A 23,538-nucleotide genomic window follows, 5' to 3' on the forward strand; every position below is an offset into this window, starting at 1 on the left:
CTCTTGCCCTGTCCTAGGGGCTGTATGGCCTGCACCAGCTGGTTGTCTCAAGGAGGATCTTGAGCCTAAACCCCCCAAAATACAGGAGTCATTCTCCATACCACTTCAGTGATGCTAAGCATGGTAGCTACAGCTATTTACTAGCACTGAGAAACACGGATCCACACAAGCTCTCATCAGTAGGTGAAAAACTGCAGAAAATTTAAGTGCAGGGCGTTTCAGCAGGTAGGCAGAAAACCTGACCCAGGGCAGCTTGTGGATAGGATACCACTGTTAAAATGCTTGTGCTTAAAATACTGCCTGTGGTACTGTATCGATCAGTTTGAAGTGAGAATTGTCTGGTGTTGATGATGCTCTGCAGCACAGCAGGTCCAGGTGCCAGCACCCAGCCGTAGTCACTGTAACTCAACTATACTTACTGGCTCCCCAAGTTCTCTGTGACATGAATAAATCTGCCCTGCATCTTTTTAAAACTGCTGGGCTTCCGTTTCCCCTGTTGTTGTTTAGCCCATTCCTGATTCCTGGCCCAAGCATGGGACAAACACCCTCATCAGCTCAAAGCGCACAAGAGCTCAACAAGGTGAGAGAGCCTTTGCTCCAGTCCCAAGGCTGGTATGAAACAGCACCTGAACAGCTTGCGTGCATCTGAGCGGGCAGTGAAAGAACAGCAGAGGTTCCTGTGGACTGGGCAGCGTTATGTAGCACCTGAGCAGGACTCACTGGCTGCAGCCACGACACTTGGAGGTACCTTCCACGTGCGTGCGTAGGCTTTGGCAAGATGAGACACATTGAGATGGTTTCTGGCTACTCCATCTTCCCTCCCCAAAGCTTATAATTTATTTCCCCAGGCTGATCCCGAGGTGGGGTAAGAGCTTTCAAGAAAAAGACGAAGAAAAACTCCAGTCATTTAATAATGAATTAAGAGCAAAATCAATTTATAATCATTGAGGTCATGAATTGATGCCTTGAATTATGAGTCACTTAATTTTAAAATGGAAACCACCTTACGCTTTTCTCTCAACCTTTCCTTGGCCTTTTGCAAGCCCACACAGTCTGTGTGGCAGCTAATTAAAATGGCATTCTGGGATGCAAAAAGTATAAAAGGACTTTCTAAAAGTCAACTTCTGTCTTGCTTTCTAGTACCCTCATGGTATGCTGCAGCTCCTGTGCTCAGGACAGCCCACAGGGCCGTACTGTGTCCTCAAAGTCAGCGCTTTAGTATAAGGTCCGTTAATTGCTGAACCACAACCTGATCTTCTTGACTACGTAGCACCCTCGAGATGTGTGCTCCTGCACTGCCACAGTAGGCAGCAGCCAAGTATCGGGATTTCCCATGTGGGCTGAAGCTTTAGACAAATAAGTGCATGCTTTATACATCAAGGTCATATTTGATAGATAGACTCACTTAAGTGAGCTTTCAGAAAGGGGGAGGGAACCTTTTACTTTATTCTAATTTATCCTGGTTTTCTGCATCTCTATTATAAATACAATCTGCTGGTTTTAGATTATTTTTGTAGTCTTGGGCAATTTCCTCAGTCAGCTAGTTAGAGCCCTTTGATATTTTTCCCCCCTCTGCTCTCTATGACTGACAGGAGACCTCCAAAGGACATGAGTTTATCAGTGTCAGATCAACGCAATTAGCCTGTTCTTCTAATGATAACTCTGGAGGGTAAATTGTGGGCCCAGTCAGTAATGGTTCTCCCACATGCACCCAAATTTAAAGCATTTAATTTATCACTTGCACATGTTCCCTTAAAATGTGCATTCATCATAGATTAATGAAAGTTAAGCAATAAACAAATCGCAGTAAGAGAACCCAACCTGGTCTACAGCCAAACTCTTTTTCTTCTGAAACACAAGAGATTCCAGTGCCTTAAAGAAATCTGCTGCATATGGCATGAGGGGACAAATGTCTATGTCTGCATGCACATATGTGCATGTTACTGAGGTACCTGAGCATCCCAGAATCATTAGCAGAGTTATGAGAGGCGGTGTCCTCATTTCACAGAAAATCCAAGGTTACAGAGTTTTTACAGTAGAGCAAGAGATGGTTCTAGTACAAACCTCCTTTAGCCACCTAATACGGGTAAGAACAAGAAAATGGGCACAGCAGCGCTGAGCAGTCCTTTCCAGCAAGCTAGTCCAGCCTGGCCCAAAACCAGTGCCAGCACAGCTGGCCTTAGTTTGCTGTTCAGACGAGGTCAGATAAAACCTGTGGAGGCAAGCATCCCAGCCTGACGGGGACAGCCCAGGGCCGACCGGTTCTGGTTTCTGCTCTACAGCCCAGCAAAATGCCCCCTTTGCCTTCACCAGGCCCAGGGGCCACCTCAGGAGCGCGTTGATGGTGGCAGCAGAACTCAGCCCTGGGTGGGAGAAACCAAACCTGGGCCTCAGCTCTGCAATGCTTAGAGGGGGGCAGCCAACAGCTGGAGGCTCATTTGCTCTTTCCCCTCTTCTTCTGGCAAGGGGAGCAAACCCCAATGCCGCTCCTTCTGTCCGTCTGTCTGTCCCACCCCTGGCACTGCAGGGTCTGAGCCCTGCATAGACGCAGGGAGGTGTCTGGTTGGTGGCTCAGCTAAATCCTCTCTCCACATCACCAGTGGGTTGATCTCGCCTCTCCATGGCTTTTGCTCACCTGTTTCCTCTTCCAGAGCATGACTTGTGCCCCCTCAACCTGCTGACGGACGTCTTGATTGACAGGAATCCAGCAGAGGGTCCTCATACGCCTTTTCAGCAGTCGAGCAGAAAAGGAAACCAAACCTCAAGAGCTGCCTAAGCTCCTGGTGGGGGTTAGTATGCTGTGAGCAAGGGCAGGTGGATTTGCAGTGGGTGGGTATACGGCCAGCCCAAGCCCCACACCAACGGGGACAGACGTGGCCCGGCGCAGGGAAGCGGGGGGGGGATGCAGTTGGGGGGCAGCCCCTGACACGGCCTGCAGCGTGCGCAGGGCAGCGGGGAACACGGGGCAAGTAGCTCCCGCCCGAGGGCTTGAGGTGAATCCGCACAGCTTTGCCACCAAACCCAAAGAGCGGGGGCCTCTTTGGCACCTCCTGTCCCACAGCAGGCACATACCCAGCCCCATCCTGCTTACCTGGGGAGGGAGCACTCGCCCTTCCCAAGTCCCTGGCGGCGACACTGCTGTGACTAACCCTCCAAATGTCTCTAGGAGTAATATAAAGGAATGGAGTAAACCCTGACTGCAGGTGGCAGATTTAAGTGCCGTTACAGTGTTTTGGGGTTTTTGTTCTCTCACGGACTGAAGATAGGAGGATAATCTCTTAACAGCTATACTGTAAAGTCACCAAAGATGAGCAAAGCCCTTGAGAAAAGGGACCTCAGACTTGCTCACAGGCTCCAACATAAAGAAGGTGAGGGATGGTACCCAGAGCATAATCCGACACTATGAATCCATCCCACTGATTGCCACATTTGCTTGCCTGCTTGCAAATCCCTCATCTCTGTGATGTTCAAACGTCTGGCACAGAAGTGGTTTTACCCCATAGCTCTTAAGACAGAGAAGTATTATTCCCTGCCTGCAGGCACAGAAGCAAGGAGACACAGAGATGACACTGACTGCCTAAGATCACATGAATGTTACCTTCACAAAACCACCAGCTCAGGACATGTCTCTTTGTTTGGAAAGGAGCAGGAGGATGCTGAAAAGCCTCCTGTCACACCTGGGGTGCCATGAGGTAGCTCGCATGGCTGCTGTGTGTTTCCAGTAACACCATTTGACTGTGGACCAGCCCAATGGACACCCTCTGCTCACCGGCACCTGGGGAAGGGTGAGCCAGGGAGAGGGGACACTGGTCTGAGTGCTGCGTCAAGATGAGGTGGAAGAGGGAGAAGAGTCAACAGAGATGTGTCAGAGAGTTGAAAAAAGAACAGGTGGAAAAATACAGGAGGGATAAAACAAGGAAGAAAAGGAGATGGGGGACAGGAGAGGGAGCTTCATCCAAAACCTACTGCTTCAGGCTATGGTAGCAAGGGAGGCAGGGGTGGCTCCCGCAGAGAAAAAGCACAAGTTACTGAATTAGTCATTTACTGGTAAACATCAAATAAGTATCTGTAACAAATTAATAAAAAATTTTAAAAGCAGGTTTCCTTTATGAGGAAGCTTTAAAATCCTTGCTCCTCTGAAAGGAGCTGGCAAGTCCCTGCTCCCAGGCCAGGCTCAGCTAAGACACAGACCTTGCAGACACCCTTATGTATGTGCTCAGCTTTATGGCAGGGAAGAGCCATTAACTTCTCAGGGGAAAGCTCATCAGCTTCAGTTCAAGTACCATTTTTTTTGAGACTTTGGGAGGGAAGAGAGAAAGGGTAGGTGGGGATGACCTGGACATGCCATTTTTCACCATGGAGAGAACCATTTACCATTGCATTTTTGTCTAGTTAACACTGTGGAGATTTCCTTTTTTATTTCCAGAGCTCCTTGCCCCTGTTTCAACAGGTTATTCCCACCTGCCTCCAACAACTCTGGGTTTCCAGATAGGCACCTCTTGGATTTATTCACAACCCTCCATCTCAGGCAAAGAGGAGCACCCCTCACCTCAGGCAGGTGGTGAGCAGCCCAGTATTTGGGGGGCTATCGAGGGTCTCTGAGAAGGGGTAAGTAGAGAGGGAGAAGCTCCCCAGGCTCTCCCTTGGGCACTGGGACTAAACCAGGGAATTCATTTGCCTGCCGGGTGCCTTTCAGAGGCTGGTTAACCCAGGACTGGCAACCATCAGAGCACTTCACCGTGGCAAACGTTAAGACAAACATTTCCTACTTAGCTAATAAATCAGCGGCTGTATTATTTCTTAGCTATTGCATCATTATTATTTCATGCCTTACTCTGCTCTGCAGGAAGCCATTTAACAGGCAATAAAACAGTCCCCGGGGAGCACAGGGGTAAATCATCTCCACCCAGGCTCTCTCACAATAGACAGGGCCTGGGAGACAAGTCACCTCCGTCCTCCAGGGTCACCCCAAAATCACCATGTTCCTGGTCCCACGGAAAAGGCAGGAACAACCCACTTCTTAATCTGCATATACAAAGCAAGGGTCTTACTATCCATCTTCACATGAAATGCTAGGATTACTGCAGAATGAGCCTTTATGCTGAGAGTTGACCACTCCCTGCCCCAAGGCCTCCCAGAGAGCTAATGAGTTGTTAAGGGCTCAGCTAGGCGTTGAGAATAGCCTCCATCCACCTGGGTCTCAGGTGAGTCTGCTTGGGCACAGCCTGAGAAATGCTAGCTACTTTGGGGAGCTCGGGGCAGGCTCTCTGCTGCTAAGGCTGGGCTGGGGGAAGGACTTTGTGGAAGCTCTGGCTTGTACCCCACAGGCAGCTGGAGGGTGAGGGACAGGCTCTCTGCTGGGTGTCCTCCTGGGCACCTCCCAGGAAAGTGTGCAACAGCTCCTCAGCTTGCTCCAGAGGAGGAAAACAAGGCTCCCAGAGATGCTTTGCGGATAAGGTCCCAATCTAATTCTTAATTTTCTGTGATGTATTCGTTTAAAGACCTTTGTAGCCATGTTTCAATATGAAAGCATCTCTCTCTCTCCTCCTGGTGGGAGGGCAGATGCCCATTCTCACATGTGCTGCTCAGCTGTGTGGGCTGATTTCAGCCCTGGTGATGAAGGGAGCAAGAAGGTGGGAAGGGTCTTTGGTAAGTGAAAGCCAGGAAGGGGCTGTGGTGTGAGGTCAGGTAGCAGGTTGCACAGCTCAGCAGCACTGCCCTGGCTGAATCCCGGGGAAACTGGTGTGATGTGTCGGTCCCCACCTGCACTGGGAAGCTGAGGTCAGTCCCTCCTTGCTCTCCTTCCACCCCCTTGCCCCTGCCCTGTCGTGCCTGTGCAGCTCCTGGCAGCGTGGCAGCTCAGGGAACTGACCCAGCTGAAAAGAAATCCCATTTTTCAGTACTGTGAAGTCACCAAAGACGAGCAAAGCGCTTGATAAGAGGTACCATGGGCTTCCTTGCCAGCTGAAAGCAGGACCCTGGGGGTGAGGAGCAGGGGTCAGTGGGGCCACAGCAGCCCTGCACTGGACCCACCTTTGCTGCCATGAAGCTGCATCCTCAGCTGCTTTCAACCATATGCATTTAACTAGCAGAGCACTTGAGAAATTCACCACACACCTGAAAACCTCACCTTTCTGCCCACGCCACCCTGACCCCTCAGAGGAACATACAGCCTGTTGCAGTCACGGCTGCTGATCCGGCTGCTTGCTCAGAGGCTGCAAGAGCCTGAATTGTGTCAGCAGGGTAAAAAACCCAAAGCCTCAACAATTATTCAGTTCCTGGGAATAATACCAGTGACCTCTAAAAGTGGGCCTTAGATTATTTTGGCATGTTTGCTCTTACTGACGAGGGTGCCTGTTCTTTTGTGGCACTAATTTAGCAAAATTCATTCAAATATTAAACACAAAACTTAACCTTTACCAGCATTACTAATGTTTTTTTGCACTCAGGCAGGCTTGCTGGATCAACAGCACGACTTAAAACCCCCAGCTGTAGGATCCCAGGTTGAAGATACATGAGTGGGTTAGTGCCATATCATCACCCTCAGCACCTGGGACCCAGCAGTGAGATGCTGGACACTGGGTACCAGCAAAGGGGAGCATTAACTTCCTCCACAGCTTCCCTGCAGTTATAAGGTATTGCTGAAAGCAGGAGATTTAATTGCCTTTATCTTAGGAGGCACAGCTAACGAGCGTTATGGATAACGCCGTGGCTTTCCAGGCCTCCCGAAGCCATTCACTGGACTTGACTCATAATTCAGATCAATTCAAGAGGCTTCCAATGTTGTGTATTACCCTCCTGTTCATTTTTTACACATCTTTGCTTATTATTCAAGCTAGTCTTTGGAATAAAAGGGGGCCGAAGGGGGTGTGGAGGTGGTGGCAGCTTTTACTATTTCCTTAAATTTCCTCTTGGTTATGTGGCCTGCAACAGTCTTCTGTTGTGCTTGAAACTAACTTGTCTTACCAGAGGAAAACAGGAAGAAGAAATCCCCTGTATTTCTATGACAGAGCTAACCAGCCTGGTCCATGGATGGGGCTCGGCTTTGGGCAGCTGTGGTCTGTGGCTGGGACAGGAATGTGAGAACTCCAGCTCCTTTCATCCGCAGCAGCGCTCCGGGGGCACAAAGGCGATGCGCAGAGCTCAAAGGCAGATCACAGCCTTTCTGTAGCAGTTAAACTCCCTGTTCAGAAGCTGAGTTACGGAGTCACACCCACCTCCTATGTCTTTTTCCTCCTTTCATTTTGTTCCCCCTTGCTGCCTGGCCCTGTCACAGCTCCCGTGTCGTGCCAGCTTCACTGCCTCCCCCGCTTCAGACCACTCAGGTGACGAGCAATGTGATGGCTCAGTCTCTACGCCACGACGGCAGCTTTCACACCGGCAAGGGAGGCAGCAAGAACAGCGTTTTGTCACCCGACTCTCAGCTCCCTGGGCTGCCGGCTGGCTCAGGGAAATGCCCTGGTGACCTCCTGTGCATGCATGAGATGCTCTTTTTTTTCAGGAGACACTCCTTTTTTGGGGGGGACACGGGAGAGCTGTGTGTCCTGCGTCAGCCACACGGATCCCCCGGAGGCTGGCATGTCCCCACGGACCCCCCAGATCGTATTGCTGGCATGGGGGGTGGGTGGGACTGGGAGGTGGAGAGAGCTCGTGGCAGTCCCTGCTGCTGCAGAGGGACCTGCTGGAGGCTCTGCTAGGTTTCCCCAGGAGGAGGTACCACTCTTCTGAAGTCTCTCCTTAGTTTGCACGTGCTGCAGTGCTTCTCCTAAGCAAATTGTAAAGAAGGACAAGAAGAATACAAAAGGGCTGCCGCTCATGACAGGCGAGAGCCCCAGCTGGTGGGGTGCCTCATCTTTGAGGACAACAGAGCTATGAAGGGGATAGCAGCTTTAGCATGTCCCCCTAAAACATTTAAATCACCTTTTCAGCCTCTTCCCCTGGTTCCCTGTCTCTGTACCCCAGAGCCAACAGCTGCCGGGGCAAATTGGGCCCTGCTCCCTCCCTCTCCGCGCTCATTCCAGCCGGCAGTGGGAGATGCCAGCCAGGCTGGCTCAGCACGTAGCTCTTCCAAGGGCGGTGGTGACAGGCTGCTGCTGTAACTTGGGCACAGGCTGGAGCCTGGGCTGGCGGAGATGGGCACGGTCAGCCTGCTGTCAGGCTGCGGCGACAGCAGTGCCTGCTGGGGCAGCTCCCGCTTTGGAGAGGGAGCGTTTCAGGAGGACCCCGGCGTTAGGAAGGTTGGGATTTTCTGGCTGGGTTAGACAGATGGTAGTGTCCCCGATGAACACATGGAAAGTGACTTCCTAATATTTACATATGATAAGTTTGAGAAGGAAGTATGAGCAGTGTGAGAAACAAAGAGGGTGAACTGGAAGTGTTGGTCGGCTCCCAGAGCGATGGTATTGTTGGTGTTAGAGAGACCCAGTGGAAGGAGTCCCACGACGGGAGTGTGAGGAGGGAGGGCTACAGGCTGCTCGGGGGACAGGCAGGGCAGGCGAGGCGGAGGTGTCATGCTGCATGTAAGGGAGAGGTTTGATCATACAGCCCTTAACCACCAGTGATGATGTGGTTGAGAGCCTCTGGGTGAGGATTAGGGGGATGAAAAACAGAGGAGATGTTGTAGTGAGTGTCTACTACCGATTGCCCAGCCAGGATATAAGCACTGCTGAGTTATTCTCTAGACAATTAGGAGAAATTCTGGATCAGTAGCCCTTGTCCTTATGGGAGATTTCAACTCCCCAGACATCAACAAGAAATATCATACTGCTGAGACAAGCAGTTCTTGAAAATTCTTAAAGTTTGTAGGAGATAATTTCTTTTCACAGGTACTCAGTGAGCCAACTAGGAAAGATGGTCTCCTAGATTTGCTATTTGTGGATAAAGAAGGACTTGTGGGGGATGTGATGGTAGGTGTCTGTCTTGGCCACAGTGATCATGAAATGGTTGAGTTTAAAATTTTAAGTGTAATGAGAAAGAGGACAGCAGAATTGCTACCCTGCACTTCAGGAGAGCAAACTTTAAGCTATTCAGAGAGCTATTTAGCAGAGTACCCTGGGAAGCTGCTTTTGAGGGCTTAGATGTCTATAAGTGATGGTCAGTCTTTAAGAGCCACCTTTTAGAAGCACAGGAGCAGGCAATGCCACTGTGTCATCAGTGTGGCGGGTTGACCTTGGCTGGATGCCATGTGCCCACTAAAGCCATTCTATCACACCACCTCACACCCCCTACCCCCCCCCCCCCCCCCCCCTCAACTGGACAGGGGAGAGAGAATATAATGAAAGGCTTGTGGGTGGAGATAAGGATGGGGAGAGATCATTCACCAATTACTGTCATGGGCAAAACAGACTCAACTTGGGAAAACTAACTTAATTTATTGCCAATCAAATCAGAGTAGGGTAATGAGAAATGAAACAAATCTTAAGCCACCTTCCCTCCATCCCTCCCTTCTTCCCGGGCTTGACTTTACTCCTAATTTCTCTACCTTCCTCCCCTCCAGCAGCACAGGGGTATGGGGGTTGCAGTCAGTTCAGCACGCATTGCCTCTGTTGCTCCTTCCTCCTCAGAGGGAGGACTCCTCACACTCTTCCCCTGCTCCAGCATATCCTTCTGTGACACGGTCACCTGCCTAGTGGGTAAAGGGAAGGAGGTGGATGTAGTTTTTCTGGATTTTAGTAAGGCTTTTGACACTGTCCCTCACAGCACCCTTCTGGACAAGTTGTCGAACTGTGGGATGAGCTGGTTCACAGTGCGCTGGGTGAAGAACTGGCTGCAGGGCAGAGCTCAAAGGGTTGGAGGGAGTGGGGCCACATCTGGCTGGTGATGGATCACCAGTGGTGTTCCTCAGGGTTCAATTTGAGGGCCAGTTCTGTTCAGTGTATTTATCAATGAAGCTGATGCAGGAGTTGAATGCACCATTAGCAAGTTTGCTGGTGATACCAAACTGGGAGGTGTTCTTGACTCTCTTGAGGGACAAGAGGCCTTGCAGAGGGATCTAGAGGGATCTAAATAGATTGGAGCATTGGGCAGTGATTAATGGGAAGAAATATAACAAGTCCAAGGATCCTGCACCTAGGACAGAGCAATGCCAGGCACAAGTATAAGTTGGAGTGGCTGGAGAGAGCAGCCCTATAGAAAGAGATCTGGGGGTGCTGGGTACCAGCAGGCTCAGTGTAAGCCAGCAGTGTGTGCCCTGGCAGCCCAGAGAGCAAACCGCACCCTGGGGTGCATCAAACACAGAACAACCAGCCGGTTGGAAAAGGAGGTGATTATCCTGCTGAATTCAGCTTTGGTGAGGCCTCACCTGGAGTGCTGTGTGCAGTTCTGGGGCCTACCATTTAAGAAGGATGTGAAGGTCGTTAAATGCATCCAGAGGAGGGCAACGAAGCTGGTGAAAGGGTTGGAAGACATGTCCTGTGAGGAGCTGGTGAGGACCTCGTAGACTTGTCTAGTTCAGAAAAAAGGAGGCTGAGAGGCAACCTCATCGCTCCCTACGGCTTCCTGAGAGGGAGGGAGGGGAGAGGGGGGGTGCTGAGCTCTTCTCCCTGGGATCCAGTGACAGGATGTGTGGGAATGGTACAAAGCTGTGTTCGGGAGGTTTCAGACTGGACGCAAGGAAGCATTTCTTTACCGAGAGGGTGGTCAAACCCTGGAACAGGCTTCCTAGGGAGGTGATCAGTGCCCCAAGCCTGTCAGTGTTTAAGAGGCATTTGGGCAATGCCCTTAACAACACGCTTTGACTTTTGGTCAGCACTGAAGTGGTCAGGCAGTTGGAATAGATGATTGTTGTATGTCCCTTCCAATGGAAATATTCTATTCTATTCTATTCTATTCTATTCTATTCTATTCTATTCTATTCTATTCTATTCTATTCTATTCTATTCTACTTTTTTGTTCTTCTCGTGATGATGGATGTGGTCAGATCATTAGAAGGGGGGATGCTGATCATTCAAGAGCACATCTACACCTGGGATTAGCATTCACAGATGTCTGCATTAGTCATGTAAACACCACTGAATAAATCAAGGCTCACAAGGCAGGATCAGGAAGGCATGTAGTTGTCGTTGTATCTCTCCCCTTGGCCTGCCATTCAGGAGACCTAAACCAGCAGCAGCTGGCAGGTTAGTTCCCCTTCTGACGCTGCCCTGAGATTTACTGCCCATTCTTACCACACAATTTACAACGTGAGAAACCTCAATAACTGCAAACAGAGGTTATTTAAATACCTCAAATCCCCAGAGGAATCCAGCATGTTTCACTTAATCTTATTCCTCCCAGTGAGGTTTTGAAATGTCCCGGCACAAACAGGATTAAAGACTTTCCGTCTGGGTTTTAGGCATTCTTCACAATAATTATCTGAAATTACCCAGAGCCACAGGAACTGGGGGGGGGCAACTGGCAGTTAATAGCGAGGCACCAGATCAGGGAGTGAGATTTCCTTGTGCGAGATTCCCGGGGGGAAAGCAGAGCCCACTGCCCGGTGCCGCAGCTCCCAGAGGTGGAAGGCAAGCTGGGGGAAGGGAACGTGCAGCAGGGCGGGCACAAGGCTCAGCTCCAGGTAACTCACAGGAGGCAAGAGGGGGACAAATGCCAGCACACGAATCCCACGGTTACCATCCTGGGTAAAGCTGGGCGCTCCCACTTAACTGGGGAAAGAGAAACATTACCAAGGGAAAAAAAAAAAAAATTGTTTAGGAAAGGAAATGTCTTTTATTGAGAAAAAAAAAATACATTTCACTTATACACCATGAAAATACTGAGTTGTGTGTTATTTTCAGAAGAAGTTATGACTTTCACAAGAAAACCACATTCTTTATTACAGCATTACTCCACGAGATGAGGCTGTGGTGGCATCTGCACTGGGCATTTTCACTAAACAGTAGAGCAGGACTAAATGTGCTTTGGGCAAAAACCCTAAATATTGGCCTCTTCCAGATGCTAATCCTTTTTGAAGACATGGCACTCATTCGGTCAATACTGAATTATTTCTGAATTAGAGACAAATCTTAAATTTTCTCTACTCGCTTAGATCTTAGGCAAATTCTTGGCTGTCCCTCCCCTCCACTTTCTAACAATCTTGATTTGTATTTCCCATTCAGCCAACTAAAAGCATGTTAAAACGGCACGTAGGCTGTCACTCTCCCATTCTCCAGACGGAAAACAACACTGAAAGCCATACACTGCACTAACAATCACTAACAGCAAACAAGATCACTGGAAGGTGCCAAATTCTCCCGCGTTTCCTTCCATCACCGCACCTCCAGCAACAAGCCCTGCGGTTTCCTTCCCCAGCAAGGCACGCGTCCACACAGAGCACGTACTGGGCTTGGGATCCCATGTGCTGCTGTACTAAACGCAGGCTGCAGGGCAGGAGCCCCCGTCTGGCGGTGGCATCCCAACGCCGTTTGTCACGGGGGGGTCACAAGCAGCGTCACAGGCCCCCAGCCAGCTGTCACGGGCTGCATCACATCGCTTGGCAAGGCATCTGCTGGAAATCCCTTATGAACTAGAGACCTTTCGTGTGGTAAGATTTAAAAATCTGTAGGCAAAAATAAATACTAATGCCACTTAAATTCCCAGGTAACTTCCCTTACTTATTTATTTACTTACTTACTTATTTATAAGATTTCTTCCTTACCTAGAGGGGACGGGAAGGAAGAGAACCAGACTTGGACAGTTCTGACACCATGCAAGTGCTGTGAAAGCCGAGTTGAAACTTTCTCCAGCTGGGTCTTCATACTTTGTTTCCTAGTTAGGTAACCGCTTTATTCTACGCTATTTTCTACTCTGCTAGGCACAAGCATCACATAGATCATTAAGAATAGTCACACAAAATCTTTTAGTACTATAATGTTTTTGCAATACAGGGGATGGGCTGGATTAATGCCAAACTTGGATTACTAACTCTGCAGCTCTTCTTTCAAGAACTGAGAGCTGACAAAGGCTTCTTTGCTTTACCACAAACAGTGCAGCTTTGCAATTAGGTGCTGCTTACCCAGCATCTCACTACCAGGAAAAGAGGCAACCCCATTCTCGCCCATTTTGTCCAGCTGCATCTTTCCAACCCCGCCCTAGCAGCAGCACGGCTGCTTCCCTGTTCCTGGGATGAGGAGGTTACGGGAACTAAAGGAGATGAAAACTTCAGGGGCTTTGGCTCTTTCACTTCGCTCGTTATGGGGACAGGCAAGTACCAGGGCCAGCACAAGTGATGGCAGAGGAAGGTTAGGGTGCAGTTTTACGGTGTAGCTGAGCTGGACAAGTTAGATCTACCATAGCAGCTGATAATTCTCTACCTTTCTCTTCCAAAGAACAAGAGCCTAGACCAAATCATCTGAATAATTCGCTTTTAGAGTCCCTTGTTCTCCCTGGCCTACAGATGAAGTCGAGGGAAATTGCATGGCTAAACTAGGTTCCTAAACCAGGAATACTCTGCCGCCTTACACCGCAGCCAGGAAAGCAGCGTGCTGTTCATCACGCCCTTAAAGCGCACGCAGAGCTGTGCTAAACCAGAGCTTTGGTACAGCACTTCGAAATGAACAGCCCAACAACTTCACGGAGACCTCATCTCCTACTTGCTCAGAATAACTCCTCCGCATTTCCCCCAAGGGAGGGTGCAAGCAGAACAGTCACTGCCACCACCACGGGTATATTGCACCCACAGATCCCCAGGGGAGAAGCCAGGCACAGCGAAGCATGCAAGGCATAGCTGTTCCCTTCCATAGCCTCTCTCCTCGACAATGCATTATTAACCTCGGTGATATTTTTCTTGCTAACTCAGCAAAGCAGAAGTACTTCTCTTTTAGCATATCCAGAACTTGGGAACTCTTGAGAGAAACACTTCTGATAAATCCTCCTCTACTTTTTGCAGTACTGATTTATTCGGAAGTGTGATGACGATCCTGCCATGTTTCTTAAAAGAGACAGAATAAATGATGCTCAGTTTTTCCAGATTGCTGATTGCTGTGGTAGGAGCACAACATTCAGCAGCGGGCCGTATTCTGCAAACTGATTTATGTTGCAGACCCTTGCACTTTCTAGAGAACCCCCAAACGACAACCAAAACAAACAAACAAAATACATGGACGGTTGTGTTTTAGCCCTGGTTTCCCAGCCCTAAGAAACAAAGCCTCAAGTAAGTATAGCAAGATGAAAAAATGATGATCTGATTTTCAGACATGCTAACAGCTTGCCTTTTGACTGAATGGGATTTTGCTGGTAACTCAACTCTTCTGAAAGCTAATATATTCATGAATTTAAATTCAGATCACCCTACTAAAATTCTTCACATTATTACAACTAACAAACTACAGGGAAAAAAATCTTTACTTTCTGCCATTTAGCCTACTCATCTATCTGTTGCATGCATTCAGCACAAGCTACAGAGTTAGCTTGGCCAGGTTCATAAAGTTTGACTGAGTTAGTTTTGTTCCAGTCTCTTGGCTTGTCTGTTTAGATGTTGCCATTAAGCTCTTGTAACATCCCCCGGACTTATTTAATTAAATAAACAAATGCCCCACCTATTTTTAACTTGCCTTGGATGTAATATTTATTTTATTCCAATGCAAAATCTAAATTTCAGGCTTATGCCACAACTTACCTGATTTTATAACGGATAAGGTCGCAATATTTAGGGTTTTCTTTTTTAAACAATGGTATCTACCATCCTATTGCCTCTCTCTACAATCAAGCGTATAAGCCTTACTGCAGAAAGAATACAACTGGTAACCACCAACCAGAAAAATACACAAACACTACAAAAGCCTACAATGTCATCAGAAATTAATTAGTTTGCTATTACACAGAACTACATTGTTTTTCTGGCATGAAAGTCATTGAATTACTACATATGCCTCGAGGACAATCATTAGGATGTGTAAACATATAACAGGTCCACCTCGTCAGTACAAAGCACCACACAAACTTTAAGTACATAGAAAGTTTGCTCATAAATATTTCTTTGTTTAACAATTCAGCACTAAAAAAATATTACTTAAAAAGGCATCTTTTATTAAGTGATTCAGTTTGTCCAGGGCTGGTGGGGTTGTACTATCCCTGCTATATTACAGCCACCTGACGCTCTTTCCAAACCATTTTACTTTTCGGGAAGAAAAGGCCATGTGTGGCTGTGACCCAAAGCTTCTGCACAATCTATAAAAATATAATTCTTTAAGACCTTCTGCTCACATCCTGAAGGCCTACACAGCCAGCCCCCAAATTCTGTTTCCCACCCCCACCACATTGCAAATAAAGCTTCAGCATACACACACACACGTACAGAGGACATATATTACACTCTTCTACACACAGATTTTTCTAAATAGCAATGCAACCACAAGGGCAATAGGTAAGGAGTACATGTGATTTCAGTGGTAACATATGGCACAGCCTTCTCATATTGCTGGTTTTCTCTATCTGAACAATGTGCTGCCTTATTCACTGCTCTATAAATTGTGGATTTATTACTATGATTTGCACTGTGGAGGCACTGAGTCAGAATGCGTGCTTATTTAGGACCATACTTGGGAGCACCCCATTTGCCTCCAGATCCATTGCTGCTGGAGCAGTGAAAGCACCAAACTGGTGGCTGGTGGCACTGGTCACCCGGCACTGGGTTCCTGGTGAAGCAGGCAGGAGCTTTCCTCGGCTGTTGAAAGCCAAATCGCATTCCTTCCTTCTGGAAAATGTGAGACCCAGCTTGGGCTCTCCTGAAAAAGCGTGCTGACCACAGCAGCTCCCTTGCATTCTGCATTCAACGCCCTTCGCCGGGCGCTTAGGGCACGCTCCTCCAGTTTCTGATTGAACCTCACAGATTTACCTTAAATCTGCTCCTGCATGCATGTACAAAGTTGCTGTCTTACTCGTTTATTTAAAAGAGAAGAGCTATTTTCGGGGCTGTGATTGAACATCTCAAAGCTTAGTTTCCATGGTTGAGATGCGTCTTTAATGGACGTGTTTTAGCAAGCTACAAAACTGGTTCAAGCAGTAGGCTCTCATTTACCAGAAATAAACGTCTTTCATGAAGAACAGCTCTGAATAACCTCATCCTGTGATTCTAATAGGTGCTGAATGACTAGTCAATGACCCAATAAGGCTGCAATGGGATGTAAAAGAAGGGGTTATGTTTCCCTTTATGAAGAAATATTTTGTTTTCAGAGTGACCAACATTTGTAACACTTGTGTCTCAGCTTCTAAAAGTACTCTTTAAGAGGGCAAGGACCTTTACTCAGGAGAGGTGGTTTTCATTAGTATAAATACAAGCCAGACATCTCTAGTGGGCATAAGCATAATGAAGTAGCACCTTCTCCAATAGCCAGTGCTCTCATTAAACTGGATACCTGCTCTCTTCCTCTTGCAAAACCCTGCCGTAGCAGAGATGCTGTAGTGTGCTGACAGGAGCACTTGTTCTGACACACAGGAACAATTGTTTCCCACTGTATAGTCTTGTGTGCTCTAACCTACGCAATGAGATAAAAATTCTGTGAAGGGGAGTGCAGCTAAATGCTGCACAAGGAACAGACCTCAAAATGAGTTGCAGTTCTTATTGCAAGTCCCTCTTCTCACTTCATACGCAGGAATAAAGAGCACAACACAGAGAGATCCTACGCATGCAAGGAAGAGGCACACAAGAGCAGTGGTGCAGAATGCCAACAGTTGTCTTCCCATAAGACTTCTTAAAAAAGAAAAAAAAATAAAAGACAACAAGGATGTTACTCACTTCCACATACCTCCTATCTTACAATGATTAAAGCGCACAAATATGCGCTCTTCGATTAACTACCCTTGCTCTATTCTAGGATATAACTAAGGAAACCTTTAATTACATCCACTTTATTCAGCAAGACTATCAAACAGGATTTGTTCTGTTTAATTCTGAAATGATTAACATATTCAAAAATCGGATCTAAGAATTTGTATGTGCACGGTATATTAAATGTAGATGCTTTTATTACAATCTTCCTTGCCACATATTTAAAATGAAATAAATCAGTACAGTCACCATAACAGTCTCAGACAACAAATTAACACCATCCAATCAAGACACAGTTTAAGATACTCAAAAAGGCAGTATAAGTAGCTGGAAACCTTGGTCCTCCGATTCTTTTGTACAACACATTGATTATAGATTTCTCCCACTTATGATAAAAACCAGCAAACAAACATTAATGTTAACAATTCATACTGCAGATTTCTTAAATGTTTATATCGAGTGTGAATTGATATTAGCACAATATCTTTATGCATGTCTCCCAAATAGGTACACGGGAATTTTAAGCATGTAGAGACTGATCCGGGCCCAGAATAGAGTAGATTTGTTTGTAAACAACTTTTGGTCTCTCCAGCACGATGGCTCTGCAAATGAGTGCGCTTGCAGTAATCAAAATGGCTGACCACACACACTACAAAGTTCGTTCCAGAAAAAAAGGTATCCAACACAAATTACTTCCAGTAAGCGACAAGAAAGGATGGTGGGGACGTTGACTGGCCACAAGCACGAAGTACTCACCGCTTCCGTGCGTACACGTACTTCTGCCCTAGAAGCAGCCCTTCGCCTCCAGCGCCACGCGCGCACGGGAGTACGCGCGGCGGGGACGCCCGCGGTCCCCACCGGGGAATGCTGGACTGGTGGGTTACCGACACCCTTCACGCCGTCAGGACGGTCGTGGAAGATTATCCATTAGTTATTGACTCCACTCTCTGGGCTGAAGTGCTTGTTCTTCTGTAATCAGCTGGGACCTAAACTAGTTTAGACTAACCATTTTTCTTTACCTAAGGATCTGCAAGTGGATCAGACAAGCCTGATAAATCTCCTCCAAGCCCTTAAGTAGTGGTCAGCTGTCTTGACACTGAGACACTTTCCAGCTGCACCAGAAAGACAGTAGGAACTCAGAAAGAGACACAGATATTATATGCAGGAGGAGGGGAGGGAATAGAAGACTGGGCAGGACTGTGCCGAGTCTTTGAATTTGGGTCTGCAAACATTATGAAAGAGCGCTGTGTAACTCGGAACAAATGAAAATGCACCCAAGTATGTATACCTTGACATTTAAAAATGTTAGCCTGTTGTGACTACAAAATGTTAGCTACAGAATATATTTACAGATAATTTCTGATGTTTGTTCCTGGCAAGAGATGTTAAACCCAATTCTTCACTGAAGACATAAACCTGACCTAATTTAGGTAAGGTCAGTGGGAGTTTAAAACAGGTATCACAGGAGCAACTCCCAGGGACTTAAGCAGAAGAAGCTAGCAGCCCGTTGCTACAGAACCCAGCTACTGCAAAATATGAACTTTTGCAAATTGAACACATTAGTATAATTTTTTTTTTTTTTTTAACATGGATATGTCGCAGATTCCAAGGAAGGTGTGAATTACTGAACTAATTCATTCTTTGAAGCAGTGAGAAAAGATAACACCTGACAGGTATAAGCTGCTCCAAACATACCACTTCCTCTTTTATGGCAAGATCACCATTCATTATGGTTTACAGATAAAGCCTTGTTTGCAAGGCAGATTTAAATTTTCTAAATTCCAAGCTTTTTTATTTCAAGAGAAAACCAGCCCCTGCCTTTCTCTCAATTCCCTCGTGAAAGTCTATTTTTTTTTTTAGAGGCAAAAAAAATTGTGCTGTCTCACACTTGCTAAAAGCGCTTTTCTGTAGTACATGCTTGCAACAGGTAGGGCTTCTCTGACAGCAAATTTTGACAGTGCATACCTGTTGTGGCTTAAGAAAAATTTAAAAGGCCAATTTTGAGCTTCTCCCTCCTGCTGATCCCCCAATGTGAAGAACTGAAGAACCTCGATTTTGCACTGCACTAGTGCAGGGACAGTGACACACGGCTCTCACTTTGGCCCCGTGCAGCTCCCAGCCCAGGCCGTGTTACGTGACTGGCAACGAAGCTAAATGCTGGTGCAGGGGGTGCAGGGCGAGCCACGGCGCTGGCTGTAGGAGAGAGCACACCAGGAGCCACTTCCAGACCCAGGTAAGATCTGTGCTGGAGCCACGGGACTGCAGACATCAAATGTCATTTACTGCATGTGAACTGCTCCTGGGGTTCATCTAATTCTTGCTAGTCTGAGGGACACAGAAGAGGTCCCAAAGCTTGGCCATCTGAAGATTTTTGAATGTTACCCATAGGAGCTGCAAAACTGGATTCAGCTGGGTGAGGGTATCAAGCATAATGCCACAAAGCCAACCATGATATATACAGGCAGGGAAGTTCAGTATGTTGATCTTTTCTTCCCAAGAGGATGGTAGAGATTATACACGTCCACATGAAATAGTCTAATTTTAAAAGATAAACAAACTCATAGTTATGTTTGGAATATGGCATGCAATACTTCTTTAATCAACGCCAGAAACAGTTAAATCCTTTTGTGTTCAACTGTTGAAATGCATCACCAGCTACAGTATTTAACTGTCTTTGCTGAAAGCAAGTATCTCAAAAAAGGCAATTATATTCCTGGCACATCTGTCCAAGCAGAAAGCAGCTTATCTAAAGAGGGGACAAATTATTAATATTGATCTATTTCCTAGCCTATCTGGAAGTTTGTGCCTCTGGAATTAAAAAAAAAAAAATATTTACATCAATTTGTAGATTTCTTTCTTGCAAAGAAAGGCAATTCATTGTACTTCACAGAATGGCTGAGGTTGGAAGGGACCTCTGGAGATCATCTAGTCCAACCCCACTGCGCAAGCAGGGTCAAGTACAGTGGGTTGCTCAGGGCCATGCCCAGTAAGGTTTTGAATATCTCCAAGGATGGAGACTCCAGAACGCCTCTGGGCAACCTGTACCCTCACAGTGAATTATATTGTTTTAATGTTTAAATGGAATTTCCTGTATTTCAGTTTGTGCCCGTTGCCTGTTATCCCCTTGTCGGGCACCACTGAGAAAAGCCTGGCTCCTTGTTCTTCACTGCTTCCCATCAGACATTTATACACACTGTTAAGATAGTTCATGTCTTTTTACATGTTGGCTGTCAGCCGTGAGCTCATCTCTTACTGACTGCTAATTTTAGCAACTGTTCACGTCACCAAAATTATTATTGCTAGAAAGTTATTTCATGGCAGTGGTTACTAAAAACCATGGCAGTAGAGTCATGTTTTGTAGGTCATTTCTGTGGGTTTTTTTTCCCCTTAAAATTCAAGTCATATTAGTTGTTTGGTTTTTTTTTTTTTTTTTTCCATTTCTAATGCCAAATGCATAAGAGGAAATGAAATTATTAGTAGTTGTTGGGAATGAAAGCCTGAAGTTTGCTTCTTACATTTACTGCAAAATGTGTTCACCTCTTAAATTTCATTTGCTTCAGAAATACTGAAAATCAGGGATTTCAGAAATGTACTGTTATGAAATCTTACTCTATGAAAAAAATCTATTCAGCTAAAAATTTACTTTAAGGATAAATTCCTCTTCTACTAGGTGAAACCAATTAACTTTTACAATGGCAAAAAATCCACAAAAATGGTCAGATAAGTGAAGACCTCAGTGGTCAAAGCAATCTCCAAACCAGCTCTTCTGGGGACTCCCAAGCTATGCAAGTGGCACTATCAGTTAGGCAGGTGTGATTAGGAAGATGCAGGAAAGGTATCTGGGAGATACCTGAGAGTGACTTTCCTGAGCATACTCAGGCAATTGAGAAAAACTCATCCCTTTCCTCTAATGCAAATCTGCTTCGTGTCACTGCAAGCAGAAATGCAATTTTAATCTCCCTATGCAGTCTGAGACAAATGAAGCTCATCAACTGAATCTGGATTTAACAAGACACTAGAGCTCATCTTGGGAGAAGCAAGAACCTCAGTCCCATACAGAAATCATAAGAAGTGTGAGTGGTCGCAGCTGTCAGCATATCTGTCCTACTGGTATAATATGTGGCTGTGATGTATAAGACGCTGAAATTATTAAGAAATCCATTTTGAAGCCTTATGAAGCAGAATTTTGAAATAAAGATGCGTTAATAATACCGCGTTTCTGTCATCTCTAATCAGCGTAGGCTGCAGGGACTTAACATTAAGAACAAATTCATTTTGTATGTTTCACTGCATTTGGTAAACATATGTAACTTACTAAACCTTACTAAACTAAAAATATTACTCTTACCACATTGCTTCATTGATAAGCCTGCCAATAATGTTCACTAGTGTTAAGTGGAAGTACCCCACATAGTTTGTAAATAAATCCACCCATGAAGAACAAACTAGAGTAGCCAGCTTTCAGGGTAAGAGCTGCTTTCTCTTGTCCTTACAGAATGTTTGTCCTTAGTTAAAAACCAAACAAAGAATCAAACCTGGCCTTGGAGGTAGAACTACAAACTTCTAATCAGTGCTACTGAACAAAGATATTATCTTATTAATGAAGATGTTTCTGGAGCAGCTTTAGGAAGAAAATCATGTGGGCACCCACAGATATTAGAAATAAGCAGCCAGTACCTGCAAAAACTGAAACTGTGCAGCTGTTCATAGACAAGAAACAGGAGCAGTTATCAGTAACATGAATGACACCTCAAGGTCACTTCAAAGAACTTAAACACCAAACATCTTCAAAGTACTCCTACACACAACTAGAACTTTGTGTGTAGTTTTAACCCTGCTTAGTTTCATAGCAGCTGAGATACTGAATACCAGAGAAGGTAATCAAATATCTCCAGGAAAAGGGAGCATGGAGCCAGCTCCATTGGCATTAGATGCCATCTTGAAATATAATTTCCAGTCAGTCAAGCATTCCATTAGCAAATTCACATCTAAAGTCTTTGGCAAGGCAGGAACATTGTACTCTCTTGCCCTGGGTAATTACACAGACTAAGTGAATTTGACAGCCATTTTGATATCTGGTAATATGCTTCGATGCACACTAACTGTTTTGTTTTTAAAACTGAGCAAGGCCAGCACATATGTTTGAGAGTGGATATCTGTCTATGCTGGGCACTATTTCATGAGAGTCAGGTTTCTGTCACAGATCTAAGGCAAATATTACAATTTACAGGAAAGAAATGAGGACATCAACACATTGTGCGTTATTGGAGACATACAGCCTTTATAACACGGTGGCTTTCACTATGATCTCTGGGTTTTCTATGTCCTTTTTGCTTTGGACCATTCTCAGTTCCAGCTGGGCTGAGTTTGGTTTGTTTCCTTCTCCAGCTTGTGCTAGAAAGATGACATCAGAATGTCATTAAAATCAGCAGTATAAAAAGAAACAAGTTATATTGTTCTGCTACCCCACTGTTTTTTCTCCCCTCCTCCCCTCCTCAGTCTCCCTTACTACCCCCTGCTAAAGGCTTCCAAGATGAAAGATCCAGGTCAGCAATGGGATTTCTTATCACTGCTGTTCTGCACCTCTCTCCAGGAAAGAAACACGGCTCTGCTGTTACTAGAAAGGGACATAGACATGCTCTGAAAACCCACAGATCCCATCTGGATCTCCTCAGGAACTGAAAGACATGGGAACTCCAAGGGGAGAGAAGCTGAAAAAAATTGCTCCTCACGTGGCCAACACAGCAAACGGGTAGTTTATTATTGGTTGATAAACCCCTCTCAATACTAAACACATGCACTCAAAGGGAAAGTGAGCGAGCTACACTGAAAACAGATGCTCTTGTGCAAGTCAAACTCGGTATTTCCTCAAGTTCTGCCACTCTTTCCCAAAGCAGCCAAGCATGGCTGCAGTCCCACTACAGGCTGAACAGCGACATCTTCAGTCACCTGCTGTCAAAAACAGGCTGGAGGACACAGCAAGGAGCATGCACTGACAAGACTACCAAACTCTCATTCTGCAAATTCTCTGGTTGCTTCTAGTCAGGAAACCCAGAACACCCTCTGAATGTTTCTTCTGATGCAAATCCAGACAGAACAAGAGAACAAGGTTTGAATGAATTACCTTTTGCACTCTTAATGGTCCTCTGCAGAACATGTTGCATGGCTGACACAGTCTTTTCACATGCCACCTGCATTAACATAATATAGACAGACTTAGTAAAATTTCAGCTGCCTAGTTTAATATCGTTATTTCAAAACCACTGCTATTAAGAGGCAAGTATGACTGACAGGATGCAAACAGGAAGACAACTATTTAATGTAGAGTTTGGGAAAAAAAACTTGAGACTCTCTTAGTTATTGTGAAACAGGTATTAGACACCATACACCCATACCAAGGACTCTATGTGCTTAAAGGAAAGAATAAGAAAAATAGATCTGACAAATGAATTTCTGTGATTATTATGAAGTGAGGGTAAAAAAATGTAATTACAAACATGCATGTTGTTTCACTCTCTCTAGAGAGAAGAATATCTTGTTTGGTAAAATTACAAAATCCACGTATCTGAAATGTGACCATCCAAAGCTGTACAAGCTAAAACATTTTGGCGTAAGGAAAACTCTGCTTTTCTTCCTCTGAGGTGAAGAAAAAGAGCTAAACCAGAAAAGTCTTTAAATAATGTCATAAAGCAATAAAAAAACAACAACAAAAAAAAAACCACACAAAAAAAACAAAAACAAAACAAAACAAAAAACCAACAACAACAAAAAAAAACAGTCTAAACTTGCAGAGA

At 45.8% G+C, this 23,538-nt stretch overlaps 1 protein-coding gene across 1 annotated transcript in view; it reads right to left on the minus strand.

Moving 5' to 3' along the window:
* Positions 1-16,923: 16,923 nt before the first annotated feature.
* The window catches only part of PDXK (pyridoxal kinase), a 47,165-nt gene continuing 40,550 nt past the window's right edge, over positions 16,924-23,538 (minus strand). Inside the window, exons 10-11 of the mRNA XM_042788573.1 lie at positions 22,869-22,935; positions 16,924-22,138 (exon numbers count right to left, since the gene is read on the minus strand). Coding sequence (XP_042644507.1) covers positions 22,026-22,138; positions 22,869-22,935 — 180 coding nt within the window. The 3' untranslated portion in view covers positions 16,924-22,025. The remainder of the gene's footprint in view (positions 22,139-22,868; positions 22,936-23,538) is intronic.

This window comes from Tyto alba, unplaced genomic scaffold (genome assembly GCF_018691265.1).
Source record: "Tyto alba isolate M040663 unplaced genomic scaffold, T.alba_DEE_v4.0 Super-Scaffold_14, whole genome shotgun sequence".
Taxonomy (NCBI): domain Eukaryota; kingdom Metazoa; phylum Chordata; class Aves; order Strigiformes; family Tytonidae; genus Tyto; species Tyto alba.